The 17,884-nt window shown below is 40.9% G+C and overlaps 1 protein-coding gene across 1 annotated transcript in view; it reads right to left on the bottom strand.

Annotated features, from left to right (window-relative positions):
• The window catches only part of dip2bb (disco-interacting protein 2 homolog Bb), a 41,178-nt gene that overhangs the window by 7,048 nt on the left and 16,246 nt on the right, over nucleotides 1–17,884 (bottom strand). The window contains 27 exon segments of the mRNA XM_034138846.1: nucleotides 459–570; nucleotides 806–927; nucleotides 1,025–1,148; nucleotides 1,619–1,699; nucleotides 2,448–2,560; nucleotides 3,414–3,615; nucleotides 4,078–4,192; nucleotides 4,374–4,501; nucleotides 4,625–4,705; nucleotides 4,817–4,953; nucleotides 5,425–5,564; nucleotides 6,441–6,555; nucleotides 6,653–6,772; nucleotides 6,857–6,950; nucleotides 7,391–7,455; nucleotides 7,549–7,651; nucleotides 7,860–7,969; nucleotides 8,664–8,787; nucleotides 8,878–8,988; nucleotides 9,251–9,342; nucleotides 10,229–10,426; nucleotides 11,158–11,277; nucleotides 11,925–12,068; nucleotides 12,709–13,170; nucleotides 13,267–13,279; nucleotides 13,281–13,393; nucleotides 16,908–17,060. Coding sequence (XP_033994737.1) covers nucleotides 459–570; nucleotides 806–927; nucleotides 1,025–1,148; nucleotides 1,619–1,699; nucleotides 2,448–2,560; nucleotides 3,414–3,615; nucleotides 4,078–4,192; nucleotides 4,374–4,501; nucleotides 4,625–4,705; nucleotides 4,817–4,953; nucleotides 5,425–5,564; nucleotides 6,441–6,555; nucleotides 6,653–6,772; nucleotides 6,857–6,950; nucleotides 7,391–7,455; nucleotides 7,549–7,651; nucleotides 7,860–7,969; nucleotides 8,664–8,787; nucleotides 8,878–8,988; nucleotides 9,251–9,342; nucleotides 10,229–10,426; nucleotides 11,158–11,277; nucleotides 11,925–12,068; nucleotides 12,709–13,170; nucleotides 13,267–13,279; nucleotides 13,281–13,393; nucleotides 16,908–17,060 — 3,492 coding nt within the window.

The raw sequence follows: 17,884 nt of genomic DNA, 5'->3' as shown, positions 1-17,884 counted from the left end.
CAGTCCCACAGTGTGACATGTATACATAAAACAAAACAAAAAGGGCCTAGATAAACGTGGTATACATTAAACAAAACAAAAAGGGCCTAGATAACCCGGGGTATACAGTTTAAAATGTTAATAATATATTTAAAGTGTTTAAAGTGTTCAAAGTACAGTTTCAGTGCAGTAGCAGCGGAGATGGGCAGAAAAGTGACTGGTGCTGGATGAGGGAAGGTTGTGTGTGTGTGTGTGTGGGGGGGGGGGTTAAAGTCCAGGACCATTTGGGGCAGGTTTTAAACTCATTTTGATTTTAACTGTATGTAACTCCCTCAGTCATGTTGCTTCACACTGTCATGGCTTACTGTGTCAGTTATAGAGCAGAGATAAAATAAATGCTATTACTAACACCTGTACTTTTCCTGTGATGACAAGCCAAAATGTCAGCTGGAAACAAGGCTAATATTTCGGTATCTTACCTGTGTCAATGATTGTTGGCCACGTCTTGATGTTTACTGAGGCAGCAGCCTCTTTGGAGCGCAGAATCCTCATGAGACTTTGAGTGGTAAGGATACATGCCGCTTTGCTGACCTGGTAGGAAAAACAAATATTCAAAAACAAAGTTAGCGACAAAAAAGAAAACGCATGCAGACAACATGATCTATCTTCTTATAGCCTAACCAATACTGGGTTTTGGAGCCAAATACACCATTGATTTTTGAGAAGTTTTTAATAATAATAATAATAATATCTACATACAGGCCACAACTAAAAAGACCCTGATAATAGGATAACATGAACCCTAACCCTAACAGCACACACTCACATCAATAATCATGCGGACAGTAGGCAACGTGGCTCCCAGGTTCTGAGGGTGTGGAGGTCGGACGTTCACGGGAACACATCCAGCGTAGAGACAGCCGTAGAAGGCAGCGATCAAATCAATGCCTGAGAGAAAGATGGTAGGAAGGTGGGGTCAAAAACAAGAAGGGAAAACTCGCAATAATTCATATAAATGAGAGTAAAATGTAGATGCAGGACTCACCAGGAGGATAAAGCAGCACCACGTTCTCTCCTGTGTTGATGCTTCCTTTCTCAGTTAGCGCTGCGGCTATCTTCTCGGCCCGCTTGTGAAGCTGGACGCAGGTCGCAGTGCTCACTGGAACACCCTGAAGGACAGGAGTAATGTACAGAGGGAGACATGCAAGAAGACATATTATTCATGTTGAGCTTCACAGTCCAAGTATATTGTATTTATTCTTGTAGTATTTTAGACTTTTTATTTTAATTATCCAGAATATTTTTATATAGTTTTGTTTATATTGTTTATATTTGATATAATAATTTTCATTTGTTCATTTTATTTTTAATTGTTAATGCTCTTTTCCACTTTTTTTTTTAGTATTTTAAGTATTGTATTTTAATGTCTGAACACACTTCTGCTTCTGTGACAAAATAATTTCCCAAATTGGGATCAATAAAGTAGATAGATAGAATCTGAGGGATGAAACCCCCTTTAATGGTCACACATGCAGAGCACACAGCACACACAGTGACATGTGTTCTCTGCATTTAACCCATCCTAGTAGTAGTATCTACCTATCTATGTTATTAGCATATGAACGGATGAGTTTGATACCTTGTTATTGAGAAGAACAAACAGGACGTGGTCTGCGTCTGTCTGTGCCCTCCACTGCAGAGCCTCTGTCAAATACTGATGCTGAAAAAACAAAATAATAATAGTTAGATGTATGTACAGTTTATCTGAGGGTGTGCTTAAAAGGTATTTGCACATTTTAACAAACACAACCATGGAAGGCTTACACAGGGAGGAGTTCAGTGTTTCATTTAATACACCTCAACAAAATACGATAGAGACTTAATAATTCATGCAAAGCTTTCTGGCATAAATCATCTCTAACCAACGAGCAAACAATTTTACACCGTATATTTTAAGCTATAAAAGAATAAACAATTTCTTACATGAAAAACTAGGGAAAGCTACAGAAGGTGCATATCTTGTAACACAAAAAAAAAATGAACATGCTTTTTGGCTTATGTCACATTTTAACACAAGCACACAAAATAAAACCACGATACAATTTAGATTAGAGCATGACAAGAGGTGGGGGGAAGATGCCAGAAGTGGTCCATCATTCTTACCATCACAGTAGGCCACATACAGAGCTACATCCAGAGAGAGAAGAGAGCAGAAAAAGAGAAAGGTCCAAGATTGTTCTTACATCTATAATACTGAGCGGTTGCTGAGCCTGGACCATTGTTACCATTGGCAAGTCTTTAAACCAAACTGTTAACATAGTGTTGAATTGGTACTGATCATGTGTTCTTGTTGATTCTAAAGGACTAGCACGTGGCTCTTTTGCAAATGGAAATGCGATGAAAAGGTTATCAGATACAGAGTTAGTGTGCGGTTATATTGGGAGTTACAGTGTTCAAGGTCTTTTTACCTTGCGGACAAGATCCTGGTCGTCAATCATGCCGAGGTCCCTGCCTGCAGCCTGGGCGATCCTCTTCCCTGCAACGAGGTTTCCCACCATCACAGACGCAGGACCTACACCAACTACAAGACAAACAGAGTGTGAGACAAACAGAAAGATACAGGAGGACAGAAGAAAGAGAGTAAAAGATGCAGAGAGACAAAGAGAGAGAGAGAGCTAAGCAATTTACTGCTTGTGTAAACAAATATTCTAAATAAAGCTCACACTTAAACTCATATTGGTTTTTTTGGTGGGCCTTTCTTTTTAAGTGGCTAAAATAAAGTACATTGCTTTGCTCCTGTCTGTTATGTATTACGTAGTAGAATAGAATAGAATCATTTATTGTCATTATACAAGTACAACGAGAAGAGTAAAGCTACTCCTTTTAAGGTGCCATCAAAACATTCAGAAAAGACAACATACAACAAAGACACGCAGCATTCATACATACATAATAAAATACAAATAATAACAAAATAAAGTGCAGAAAATAATTCAATTAGTATAGCATAATACATATATTATGTACACTGACCATGGATGATTACCTCATACAATCCCACATCAAAACATCCATTTCATACCTGTCACCTCAATGGTAACCCTGCCAGGACCTAGAATAGATTCATTTTTACGTAACTGGAAAATAAACATTGTAAACTGAATTAAGATATTGTGTAAAACACAGTCGTTGGATAGTGGCTATTTTCAAGTTTGCACATTGCGTGACATCTCTTGAACTTCAGCCAGGGGCCAACGCAGCAGAAACATTGCCATCCTAAATTCAGAAACTGTTATGTGTGCGTTATGTAACACTGCCGACTGGGCTTTTATTTGACAAAAAGCTTTATAACCCGGACTGACTCACGCGGGACATGGAAAAATGTCTCTAATCTTATGAGAAACTATCTACATGTACAGATAAGTGTCACCTACCGGGCTGCTTCTGGCGGGGCTTGGGCAGGTTGGTGACACACGTGTGGGGACACAATAGGATGTTGCAGGGGTGCAGGTTGCCTTCCAAGAAGTACTGCTTGGTGTCAGAGATGTGGATGCCACCCAGGGGTGTTTTGGGTAAGGTGTTGGCAGGGACCAGAGCCAGACAGTAGAGGCCCACCTGGTGGATGCTGTCGATAGCCTGCACAGGAAACAACAGGGAGACTGAAGGTGACTCAAGAGCTTGGCTGACAGAAAGGTGATCCTGTCTATACAGAACCACGAGTTGATCAGTAGTTATCAAAATAATAATACCAAGACTGTCACTAACAACAAGTGATTTTCTTATATTAAACATAATATGTGTATTTTATTTCCTGTTACTTGTACAGAAGCTGCTTCAGAACCATCAAAACAAAAGAAGAAAACGAAAAGTCCCGACCAACGAAGAATCACAATGAAAGACCAAACAATATTTAAATAAGTGATGCCTGTGGGGATGCAACTAGTCATCAATATGCACCTACCATAGAACATATATAATACTTTAGGACATGTTATTTACTTAAATTCTGATCATCTAAAATAAGAGTCTCTAAGACTTCCAAAGATCTCCAGGAACCGTGAATAAAAACATTTGAAAGCAAATGAGGAGGAGATGTACCTGAAGCACTCGGCTCATCCATTGGAAGCTGTCCTCTTCGCTGGCGTCCGGCCTCTGCTCCGCCACAATCACCACCCTCTCATCATAAAACACTGTGACTGAAAACACAGTGATCCTGGCACACAGAAAGATTGTTTTAAGAGTGGAAGTCAGACATCTTTCCACAACTTCACCATGACAGTTGTTCCCTGCTGTGCTTCTTTTGTACCTCCAGATGTCAGTAGTGGTACATTTGCATCCACTCAACATCTTTCTACACACACTTTGCATCAAGAAGAGTTCAGAGGTCCTCTTACCTCCCACGGTACACAGTCTTCACTGGCTCCACGGCCAGAGCGGTGGCCACCAGGTCGTCCGCGTTGTGTCTCCGCCCGCTCACCATCAGCAGACCCTCGATCTTCCCCACCACGAAGATCAGACTGCCCTGCAGAGGATACACAGCGGGGTCATTCACTGAACAAACACGGACCCATTTAAAGACAGAGAGAGGACTGTTTCCAGGATGTCTCAAACTGCTGCTGTCCCGTTATGTAACGGTCCTACTTACTGGGCCAACAAACCCCAGGAGTCCTGACCGCACAAAGGGAATCTCTCCAATGGGAACTCCATTGGCGTTAACCGGTATAACCTGAACACAACAACACAGAGAGAATGGAAAAGCACCACAGGAGAAAAACGAATTAGTTGTTTTATTGTAACAGAACAGGCAGATTGTGGGTGAGATTTATGGTTTTCATACCTCAAAGGTGTTTTTGGTGAGTCCAGGCAGGCCGTAGTACATGTTGCCCCCAGCACGGGAGTTGATTATTATCTCACCTATCTCATCTGTTTTGCACAACTGAGGAGGCCCTTCTGGCCTCACAATGCACATCAGAGCTGGAGACACACAAAGCCAACATTCAGACAACTATAGACTTCATAACAATTGAATAAATGTAACCACAATATTGCCTATTACTGCCCAGTTTCTTTAAACGCGCAACTTTATCCTTCTGGATGATAACGTTCTTTTTTAAAGTTGTAATATTGCTTAAACTACAAGCCAAAAATCTTAAGTTGCACATTTAAGTATTTGGAGCATATCAAATCTGAGCTGTGTAACTTTGGAGAGCTGAAGGGGAGTCCCATTATCCTTTTTAAGTACTAAAATGACTTCAAAGTTTCAATATTTTATGAAATGTTGTGTATAGGACAGTAATAAACACATACAGTAATACAATGCTTCATCAGCAACGTCAAAAATGTGAAAATTAAATGCAACACACTGCCCTTTCTTTTTTTGGCAGCTATCTGCCATTTATTTGTCTTGCTTTCCATCTGACTCATGTATCTTTCCTTCTGTCTCACCTCCAGGCATGACATGTCCCACATCTTGTACAGTCAGGGCGGAGTTCTTGTCCTCAGTGTTGACCCTGATGACCCCGTGGCTCAGGCCGCCCAAAGAAAGGATGGCACGGGCAGGGAGGGGGGTGCCTGGCACTCCCGGTCTACACAGGGGAGAGTTTGATCGAACATGAGCATTTCCATCCATCCCATCTGTTCTCACAGTTCGCCATCTGCCCACCCACCCATGTACAACACACAACAGACTACATCTTCATCCACCCTGCTACACCAGTAGAAATGAAAATCAACCATTAGTGAGGCAATGTCATGCTTTTACATTTTTCGTTTGTAGATTCTAATATTCTTTTAAGAAGAAATTTGAGAAAGAAGGGGGTTTTCTTATTTTGTGTGTTTGTCTTGTTCCTCTTATATAATTAATCTCCCGCCCCGGACACACAAGCACGCGGTTTGATTGGCTAGGGCTTGTACTGGCATATGATTTGATTGGCTGGCGCTTCCGTCGACGCTTGAAAAGTTGAACTTTTCTCAACTTTCGAAGCGAACAACGGAGGCAAAGCGACGCGACGGAACCACAATGCAGTTCGGCAAAGCGTGACGTCACCCCATTCAAAGTGAATGGGAAGCGTCTCCGTTGAAGCACGCGACGCTGCCGTGTGGACGTACCGTGAGCCCAGCTGTGTTCATGAGCATTGAGTCATGATGTGAAAACAACATGGACATGTTAAGAGCGTTTAAACAACTCGTTGATAAATGTTGTTGTTTTGACTTGAGGGCGTTTAAATACATTTGCCCAGTCGGGAACACATTTTTAAAATTATAACTATCTCGCAATGTTGACGCGAGTAAACCATAAATTGTGTTTTTGCCCCATGATAAGGATCGGCTCCATTATCCGTGGCCCATGCTCCACCCACCAAATTCCATGAAATTGGACCGGCAGTTATCTTAATCCTGCCGACAGACTTATAAACAGAGAGACAGATCGTCCTTTGCAGAGGTAGAAATGTGTGTCATACCTGCGTATAGCTACTGTCATAGCCTCAGGGGAGGTGGCACAGGGACATATGACCTCAGGCTTCAGCCCGTGGGACTGAAACACGTTCAGGAAGGCATCACAGGAAGACACCGACCCTAGACAGCAAGAGAAAGTGGATTCAACATTTTGCATTTAATTTGTGACCTTTTTAAATACCTAGTTAAACAAAGCTGGGGGGCACTAAGTACTCACAGGGATTAGCACCATCAGCAACAATCAGCATATGTAGTGAAGCCAGGCTGGTGTCTCTCTGTTCCCGATGAGCCATCATGGCCCAGTGTAAGTCACGGCACTTCACCAAAGCTATCCGAGCTGTATAAGAATAAGAATGAAGTTATGTTGACCATTTATTATACTTTCCTTTTCATGTAGCTCTAGCTGGGAGTCTGGTGTTACCTTTGTGGATGTGGACCCTCTGTACCCAGGAGAGGGGACATGCCTTCATTACTGCATAGGGAACACTGACAGTATGTACCCTATTCATCACGGCCTGGAAACAAACAAAACCGGAAGTCTTTGTTAGGAGCTGGATAAATGTAGCATTAAGCAGTTTCACAAAGCTGTATTTCTCTGATGCCATTCGACTGCTGCTGATATTTCTTAGCTTAAAAACGTAAGATCCAGACATCTGATGACTTAAATCCTTCATTCTTTCAAATATTTTGTTAAAAAAGACCCAGGTCTAAACAGTGTATTGTGAAAATGTTACCTAAAACTGAATACAATCTTGATATATTTACTGCATATGACAGACAATCACAATGTTGACGCTTATGCAAAGGATACGTCACTATCACTGGCAACTAAATGAAACAGGCTGTTGGAAACATTTTAGGTAATTTAGTCTCACGACTCAACAAAATATGTAACATAGGTTTAATCCTAAAGGCATTTTAATGCGCGATAATAAAACCCTCCACAAACACTTACCGTGAGAACTCCATGCCACAGCCCAATATCCTTCTTAAAGTCCAGCACATTGACTAAAGTTTCCCCTAAAGTGAAGAAAGACAAAAGTGACTTCAGACTCATAACAACTGTGTTGATGAAGAAACCTTGAGATGATAGATGATGACGTCATCCCTCACCTTCGCAGTAGTTGCAGGCCTGGGTCAGTGCTTGGCAGTGGGTCAACATGGCCACTTTAGACACAGCCACACCCACCACTGTGCCATCTTTACTGGCCTTGTACTACCCCAAGAGGAAACATGAGAGGAACATGTTAATACTTCTGAACACACTTTTATTTGTATATTAACTTTATAAGGATGCAGTTCAGGTTTCCTAATTTCCTTTTTAAATTGGGTACCAATAGACAACAGACAGTTACACAATAACTGTATTGTTAAAGTTATTAGGTATTGGAATAAGCTGCCCCAGCAGTAAGCAGCTCTGTTACCTCTATATAAGCAGGGTCAGTGTTGGCAGTGGGGATGTGCGGCTGCCAGTCTTTGGAAGGCTTGGTCAGGTATTTCGTGTCAGTCACCACCCACTTTAGTCGAGGCCAGCCTATGAGAGAAATTTAAATCAAGAGGGATTTATTTCCAAATGCTATATAACCATTTTTGGGAACATTTATGTCTGCAATTCATTGCCAATTCTTCATTAAAACACAGATTACATTGTATCCCAAACAGTCTAAAGGTTACCAGAAACATTTACGTTTTTATCGAGATGAATGACCCTAAATGAATCCAATAAAGTTCAATAAAACCAAATTGAAGTTGGAAGTGCAAAAGAGAAACGTGGTGTTTTTCTTCCTTTGATGTTGGAATGTTATTTTGTTTTGGAAACAGATGATTAAAGTTTCAGAGAGGGATTGGATAGAACCTTTCCAGAATCTTTCCAGCTGTGCTTATAGCTACACCCAAACATAAGTTTGGACTTGTATTGGCAAGCTTTATTGCCTCTTCAAGGATTATTCCCTGTGAATGGAGGAGCCAGAAGAAGAAAAAACAGGTCTTGCTGAGTGGTACAACATGATGACATACATTGCCTCTTTTAAAGGACTTAGAGCAAGGACTAATAAATACAAAGGCACGTTTAATGAATTTCAGAACCTGACAGGAAGTATTTACATGCTGCATCATTGTGTATATATATTTTTCTTCTGGTTTTGTGCGCCAGGTCTGTATGTATTAGAAAAGGTAATAAAACAACTTTAATAACAGAAGGTTCAATAAGCTCTGAAAGTCATACTGACCTTTATACTGCATTATTTCCCCAGTGGGAGTTTTGGGTAAACCCTTCAGGCAGATCTCACTGGTCAGAGCGAGACCCACACCACAGCTACCGAGCAGAAACCCCACCTGGCTGATACCTGCATCCTAAAAACACACACAAAACAAAATCACATTTTTAGATAGGGAAAAAAAGTATATCCTGTGGAAATAGAAAATGTCTCATGGTTTTCTTACTTTGCGAGACAGTGGTACTTCAATAGGTACAGGTATAACTTCAGCAAGGAGGCAGCCGTAGAAAGCTACCCAGAACATACCAGGGTCACTGTTGGGGAACACCAGCGCCACCTACCAAGACATATACAACTTTATAATTAGCACCCAGTTGCTGCAAATATAGCGGAAAAAACTTGTAGTGATGAAAAGGCTGGGGTGCAGAATTATTGCTGTACAAATGCCGTATAAATACCTGCTTATAGTAAACAAGTAGCCCACTTACAGTGTTCATTTTGGCTCTACATATATGACATTTATATTATATTTCTATACATTTTTTTGTTTACTTTACTCCCATGATACTTTGCCTCAGTAATTGTGTCAGCTCGCTCACCCTGTCCCCAGGTTTCAGTATTTGCTCGTTCTTGGTGCCCAGCTTGTTGAGGAGGGTGTATGCCAGCTTCACACTGCGACTCCACAGCTTCCCTAACAGACATAAGGTGGAGGGGGAGGAGGCATGTTAGGAGGACAGGTTATGTCTTACCACAGCAAAAACAACTCTTGTCACGGAGTACACAAATATCTCTTTATCTGAATGACATCTTGAACTGCGTGTGTTCTTCTGATAAAGCAATTTGTGCATTAAAAGGTTAATAGAAGCAGATATTTTGCAATGCACAATTTACCTTCCCTGAGAACAAATATATTAAAGGTCCCCTATTATACTGTTTTTCATCAATATATTATAGGTCTCAGATATATACAAAACATGTCTCTGAATTGTTTGGCTCGAAATACCAAACAGATCATGAATTGTAGCATCCCATAATCCCCTCTGTTTCAGCTCTGTTTCAAAAGTGCTGATTCTGTGTCTGTTACTTGAGATGAAAATAAGGAGCCACTCCCCACGCCCCTCTGAGAGATATATATATATTTTTTTAAAAACACAATGGTGCTTTAGGAGGAGATTCAGGTGATAAGGTGGGGGGGGGTTACCTTGGTTGGTTATTGGCTAATGGTTACACAAGCTAAAAAATCGTTATGACATCACAAAGTGGCCAAAATCGGATCAGCTCATTTTCAGACGGGTTTTTATATAAATGGATCAGGACAAAAAGAGAGGGAATCTTTTTTCCAGAAACTTTTAGAATGTCTTTACACAGAGGGGACACATGTTTATGTATAAAAGACGTGAAAAAGTGGATTTTGCATAATAGGTGACCTTTAAGTCATATTTAATTTATTCTATTGTTTTAAGAGTTTGTAACTAATAACAGTAACTAATCACACATGTTCAACACATTGCCTAACACTGGTTGTATGTTACTGATCTGAAACTGTAAACGTGCAGATAACCAGTCTTGTGTCTCACCGTAAGTCAGTGTGTAGAGCGGTTTGCCCGTGATATCAAGAGCAGTGAGTGCGGGGCTTTTCCCCTGAGTGGCCCCCCAACGTGCCAGCGATGCTTGTAGGGCTGGGGGCCAGTTACTGACCACCCCCAGAGGCTCCCCTTTCACCGGGATGATCTGACGCCCCTCCGGTTTGGGCGTGTTAGGGTCTGGCTGGGGCACTGGAAGAGAGAAGACAGAACAATATCGGGAAGATTAATGAGCTTCATCATTAAGGCCAACTGGATAAAATGCAGAATCGATCATCAATGCTGGTTTACAATGGTTTGTTTGCTTTAATGTGTCTTCCCTACATGTCCTTGTTCTCTGAAGTGTCGATGGTTTTAATAGAAGATTGGAAAAATGTAATCCTCAAGTCTTCATCTCACAACGAAATGTATATAATTATCTGTCTTAAGTCACCAAGTATGTAAACAAATATAGGTTTATCTTCCAATAAGGCTCGCTCTATATAAATTATAAGACTTTTAGCCATATTCATTGGTTATAAATCATTTTCCAAGGCTTCATAGATCACTTATAAGCCATTGATAGGAACACGTTTTGAAAATGCATTTGACCAAAATCTATTAATCAACTATTTATTTTTACCAACTTAAAAGATGAACTTATATATAAAGATTTCTGATGATTTATTAACCATCAACAGAACAGAACAATTAGTTACAATTTATAAACACTGAGTACATATTGATTTATCAGTGCTTCACAATATGTATTTTTTAGATTTAGAAAAATGTGTTGAATCTGTAAAAGTAATTCAAACTCAGATTAAGATACTGTAAAAGATGAAGTACAGCTTTGGAAAAAAACAACAACTTTTAAATCGACTTTAGTAGAAGTTTAAGGGGCTTATGTTGACCTCATCAAAGGGTTTCATGAAGCTGCGTACCTTCTACGATCTCCTCCTGATCGTCGGTGAAGAACTCGCTGAGCGGGGGCCTCTTGGGCCTCTTCAGGGTGTTGAGCAGCTGCTGGATCTTAGTGGACACTCTGCTGTTCACAGGAACTCCTACAAGGTCGATGAAGGTGGAGAGAGGCAGTGGCGGGACAAGCACACGGTCACACACACAGTGGCATGAACATCCAGGGACAAACATGTCTAAAGGTCTCACCATCTCATAGTCTGCTGCTCTTCATCTCATAACACAAGAGACTTTATTCTTCAGTTCAAATGGAATTCAAAATAACAAATGGTCTTATCTTTTGGGAATGAAAAGCAGCATACGTAGGTGGCAACAACACGAGGAGAACACAGTGAGAACTGGGGTAAAGGTATCTTTTTTTGGTTTGGGATCACACGTGAGGATTCATTCTGTGTCTGGATGTTGTTTTTGTGGCATCAACTTTATTAATCATTCATTTAAAAACAGGAAGGAGAGTAGAGGGTGCAACAGCAAACACAGAAGGCTAGGGACATTATACATGAAGTAGTTTCCTTACTCTGGATATTACCTCTCGCTATCGGCCAGTGAAAAAAACATGTGACAGGGCAGAGAAAGATCAAGAAGAAAAGAGAGCAGTGAAGTCTGATTAATGGTATGTCATGGTTGGAAGTCAACACTTATTTCGAAGAGAGAAGAGATTTGTGAGTGGAGTCAGACACAAGTTCCTGTGAAGATATAAACAAATGAGAATGTTGTGTGGTGTGGTAGTTACCGTCCGCAGTCTCCATCATGCTGGAGCGACTCTGCCCGCGGCTCATCCCCCGGACCGTGGCGCTGGGCAGGTCCACCCTCGTTGCTCTGGATGGAGGGGCCACAGCTGTAACATCTGGAGGGGGGGCGCTGTTCTCTGAGGGGGCTACAGGGGGAGAGAGGAAGGACATTCATTTGTTACTTTCAGCTTGCTTTCTAATACCAATACCAGGCAGTGGATAGCTGACGTAGATTTTTAAGTCATTTTAAAATACTTTTTTCCTACTGAATGTCTTATTTCAAAGAAACCTACGAGCACATCTCTGGTAAATACGCTACTCAAAGTTTATTTTGCATGATTTTTGGTGCAGTTTCAAAGATCTGTCAATAAAATCAACTAATGGATCATTCAAAGAGCTCATTTTACAGCCCTTGTTTTCCCTTCATTCCCTGAATTCATTAATATCAACACTATTAATTCCAAGCAAGTTGACACTTAATTCCACAGTACTAATAGGTTTTTCTCCTAGGAAGTTACAAGAGAAAAGCATGAAAATCATTAGGTTACTGAGTGCCAGGCAGGATCAATTATACCAAATAATACTAAGTATGCAAAACGAGCAGGTTGAAGATGGCATTACATCTGGGGAAGACTCGGAACAAAACGTTGAGGACTGGGGACTTGAGTGAAAATAATTGACACCTAGTTGTGACTTGCAAAACACTGACTTGGTCTCCTTTTGTTATCAACTAATACTTATTGGTGCTCATGAATATTTTTGTCATAAATTTGCCAAATGTCTCACCGATGCGACTGTGAGCCATCATGTCCGTCACAGCTGCAGTGTGGGCGGAGGGATGAGGCTGGTGCTGTGGTTGTTGATGCTGTTGATGCTGTGGGTGCTGCGGTTGTGTGTGCTGCGGCTGTTGGTGCTGTTGATGCTGCGGTTGGTGTTGCTGTTGCGGTTGTTGATGTGGTTGTTGATGTGGTTGTTGTTGCGGTTGGTGATGTGGTTGGTGCTGAGGCTGATACAGTGGCTGGTACTGCGGCTTGTACTGAGGCTGAGGCTTAGGCTGGCTCTGAGGCTGCGACTTGGCCTCCCCGTGGGACAAGGTGGAGGAGGCCGAGGAGGAGGTGGAGGAGCCCTGGACGGTGCGGTTGATCCAGGCGTCGGGGCTCTGCAGGTTGGGATTGACCGCAGGCTGAGGAACGATCAATGTAGACTGCCTGCGCACCGCCGTCTCATCTTCAGAACCTGAGGAGGAGTCTGAGAGCAAGAGGAGCACAAAGTGTGAAAATCAAGCATGGGATCCTCCGAGCTAAATGTAATGACAGAGCAGGAGGAATGTCCTTCTTTCCCTACCTGGTGGTGTGCGGGGTGTTGATTGGAGACGGGGCATAAGTGGAGCGTCGTTTGGTCGGCATGGGCAGCGCCATCTTCTCTTCTTTATGTTTGGCCAGGGCAGCTTGTACTGCCTCAGAGTGGATATCTGAATAGACAGAAACAAATACACATACTCTGTGTTAAGAATGGCAGCTTTGGATCTGGATTCAAAGCATTAAAACAATTAAGACAATGAAAACATTTTTTAAACTGATCTCTCAAAAGCCAGTTTGCCTAGAATACATAGATCTGCTCAACAAAGTTTTCAAATTATGCTCCAAAAATGATTTTCAAATCTCTTTCAATCTACAACAACTTGAAGGGAAACATGGCTTTGTTTTGATGTTCACAATATCAAACATGCAGTAACCACTGCTTCGTTCCTCTCCGGTAATTTTTAACAGCAACATTTCAAGTTTGATTTAGTGAGTCTTGTTGATGTGGCTAATTAAAATATCAGGAGGAAATCCTTAGAGGACAACTGTGTTTTCCCTCTGAAAAAGGAAACCATGGCATGAGAGAACAAAGCTGTGTATTAGCCCACACGCTTGCCTACACACAGTAATAAATGCAGGGATACTTTCACTTCATGACACCCACAGGCACATTAAAAGGACCATGTGATCAGCCACACATTCAGACTACGTAACAGAACATATGCAACAAAAGCCCACTCACTGACATATCCTTTAACTCAGGGGACACGATATTTCCTTTCAACTCATTTAAATCATCAAGTGCAGCTCTTCACGCAGCAGCGGGGACCATCATTACATAACGGCCATTCTGCTGAACAGATTGCTCGGGGTAAATCATCGTCATCATGTGCCGTCGTCCACTCTCACACAGGGCCGTCAAGAGAGGCCGACTCCTCACGCCTGTCTGCTGGGTTAAGGGCTGTCTCCGTGGCGATAAGGATGTGGGGTGTGTGGAGGACACCGGTGTGTTTTCCAGCTTCAATTAACACTAGAAAATGTGTGCAGCTAATCTGGTGTTATCTTTAATACCTGTTGGTTTACCATTTCACATTTGAATACACAGGAATCATTCAATTCATGTGCAGATGTAACAAGGTAATATTGTATTCTGGTTAATGCAGTAATAACTTGAGGAGGTGAGAGGGAATTGTATTATTAATAAATATAATGTGCAATATTCATTTTAATATTGTGCACACTATTACCATTCTGCTTGAGTTGTTTTATTACATGTTATAATTCTAATGTTATTCTGTAAGGCGCTGGTGGAGTATTATTTCCTCTACTCCTGATTTATAACTGTTTGGTTTTTTATTCTTCAATTACATTTTTGAACGATCTCTGGCATACGAATTTCCTTCAGGATTAATAAAGTTATATTTGTTCATCATTTTTAAGTGAAGGTTGTTCTGCACTTTCTTTGCAGCCATTTAAATGATGAGCACTTTCATTTCTTCAGCTCCAAATTGCTGCAGTGTTTTCCCATTTCTTCTTATTACCCGATTATTGTCTTTCTAACCATGCTAGCAGCGTAGCTCTAGCGATGGAATTAATTATCTTTCTGTCCTGATGGAAATATCTCATCAACATTTGGATAAACAGTCCATGAAATGTTCATCTGCCTGACAAATCTCATGGTAGATCTGTGTTTAAAATGAATGCATTTCAAAAAAGTGCCCTAAAAATGTTTCACTATTAAACTGAATTAGCACATTTTAGGAATGTATCTTACTGATGATGCAGTGTATCATTTGTTTTATAGTTTATAGAGTGTTTAATCCTTATCTTTCTAGCTTCATATATGAAATTGGCGATGGTGATAGATAGTGAATATGCCTTAAGTTACTATTATTCGAGTGTGCAGGAGTTTGTTTGCAACTATTGATCTACTCTTGCCATTCCTCCGCACCTGTGTTGGCGTTCATAACATCATGAAATCAGTGAATTTTAGCCTTTAATACGATTGCAAGTGATGCAGCACAATTCAAGTGTCTGAAATCAATTATTTGCTAACTTCAGAATAAACTATTGATTGTATCAGAAGTATAGTGAATGTATAGTGATTATAAGGGATGGATTTCAGAAATGTCACCAAAGACCACAGGCCTTACTGCTCCATTTGAGAGATACAGCAGCCTATTCGAAACTGAGCAGAGAACTTTTTCTGAACATGAAACTGTAATACACTGAACTCTGAGTAAAATGGAGGGTTATTATATGGCAAAAAGCTCATCGTCCCTCTCGTCCTTCATCTATGGTCTTCTCCTCAAGGCCGCCGCTTGCTGAATTCCTTTCTCTCAGTCAAGTCTTTATTTATTGTACCAATCTCAATTTTGCCTATTTTTGTCAGCTTTAATCCTCTCTGTGTTGAATCCTCCAACACAAATCTCCATTTGTATCCTTCAATCAGATACAAAATAATCTGGAAGTGGTCAGATTTTCCATGACAACGAAGCATCCACCAAACTCCGGCCTAACAGATTTTAGGTTTGTCATTAAGCATGCTTTAGTGTGAGGGTGTTTCATTTGAGAGGCAGACGTTTGAAAAGGCATGAGGAGAGAACTGATGAAAGAAACAGTTCTGCCGTCTGAACCTCATAACAGACCCTCTAACATCCCCCTCACATGCTCTGTGCTCTTTAACCTCAACTCTCCAGCTCTGTTTTCTTTTATCCTCTTGAGCGTCAGGTTTTCCCCTCTGGATAAGTATCCCCCCTGTTCTCCTCACAGACTCATTACACATAGCCATGCAGTGACATCACTCTGTTTTCACAGACTGGGGGTCCTCACTGAGGGGCTTCCCAGCTGCAGGGCTGCCCTGCCGCCTGTCTCACAAGTATCCTTATCCAACCAGTTTCTGTGTATATGCAGGTTTTTAAAAATAGGTGATAGATTCCCTTCCCATTGCCAGTAGATGAGTATGCATTTGTTTTATTTTCCCTGTTGGGTTTTGCTATCGTGTCTTATGTTTGATATCACTGGTGCTTGAATCAGGGCTGGTGAACAGTACATGGGGGTCACTTCTTTTTAACAATCTCTTATTAAAACTATCAAACCAGAGTTGATGATTCATAAATAAGTGGAAAGACTAACAAAGAGTGGGATTCAGGGTTAAAATGACAGTTTCTGTCAATGTAGTCTGCTGGGCTTGAGGAGAGCATATTAATGTTTTGTACATAAATCAGTTATAATAGTTGTAAAAATTCCCTATAGCTTCCAGTTAATATTTATCTACTTCAACATGAATCACATAGCATCGCTCTGGAAAAGGATTGAAAATGAGTGTTTCAACCCAGATTCATGTTTTCATTGCTGCTGATTGGAGTCGATAAATACCAGAGACAAGGGGATGAATGCAGATACTGTACACCCTTACCATTAACGACAAAATCCAGATATTATTGTGTTTTTTTTATCAAGTGGAAAGGGGCTACACAATCACACACTCACACAAACACACACACTAATTGGTCCCTTAGAAACAGCCGAGTGTCTGTGATTCAAACCTGGTTGGCTCAACAAGTGAGGTTGGTGTGGGCTCATTTGAGCGCTAAAAAGTTCCCTCACTGCATCAGAGGTGTCATTAGATTTTTGGGAAAAGTAAAGAAGCTGAATGTGGTGTTTTGATATTGGAGTTCTGACCTGATCTGTAGCGATCATCCCTGGTTCCTCCACTGCGATGTGATTTGCGGGAGCGACGTTCTCGGTGACGGGACGAGCTGGAGGGGGGAGGGCCGTGGCTGGAGGAGGAGCTGGGAGCAGGACGCTGAACATCATTCTGACGGGGCGGCTCCACTGTCAAACAAACACAACAAACATTATACCCAACATTATAATCCAATCAGCAAAGCAGAACCTTGCTTTCTGTCTTGCTTCTCATGGAAATCTCACTCTCTGCTTTAACAGGATTGGGATAAACCATTTCTGTCAACAGAGAACAAATCAATGGAAAGCTTGTTGTTGTTGTTGACAGAGAAAGAAAGAAGAAAGCTGTGGGATTCCCCAGTTGCCCTGAAGGATGACTTCTAAAAAAGTGTCATCCCTTTTAAATCACACTTTGCATAACAAGCTCTCTCTCAGCCTCACTATGCCTGTATAATAGCTGAAATAAGCCAAAAACAGACAAGACGCACATTAATATGAAGTTGAAGATTAATTTGATAATATTATTTGTTTTTCACACAAATGATGAGAGCTGAGGGTGACACAAACTGGTCCAAAAAACAGTAAACGGGAAGATGACATTTATCAAAAGGACACAGTCACATTCGGCTTATTCAATAAAGTAGCTTCAGAGTAGGGCTGTGCAATTAATCCTATTTTAATCGCAATTACGATTTTGGCCTGCCACAATTACGAAAACAACATAATCGAAAAAAACAATTATTTTGCTTTGCTAGGTTGTGACAGTGCACTGCAACATATTTGATCTAATTTATTTTGGTCTCATTTATTTGTATTTATCATATTTATATATGTTTAGTAGCTTGTGGAAGTGCGCTCCAAAATATTTGTTGATCTTGTTTATTGGTATTTATTATTTTGATATGATTTATTTAAATGTATCATTTATTTAATTTATTTTTGTATTGGTTTTTCAGTTGAATTATACGTTCAGG

Source organism: Trematomus bernacchii, unplaced genomic scaffold, assembly GCF_902827165.1.
Source record: "Trematomus bernacchii unplaced genomic scaffold, fTreBer1.1, whole genome shotgun sequence".
NCBI classification, from domain to species: domain Eukaryota; kingdom Metazoa; phylum Chordata; class Actinopteri; order Perciformes; family Nototheniidae; genus Trematomus; species Trematomus bernacchii.
This window is presented reverse-complemented; position numbering and strand designations above follow the sequence as displayed.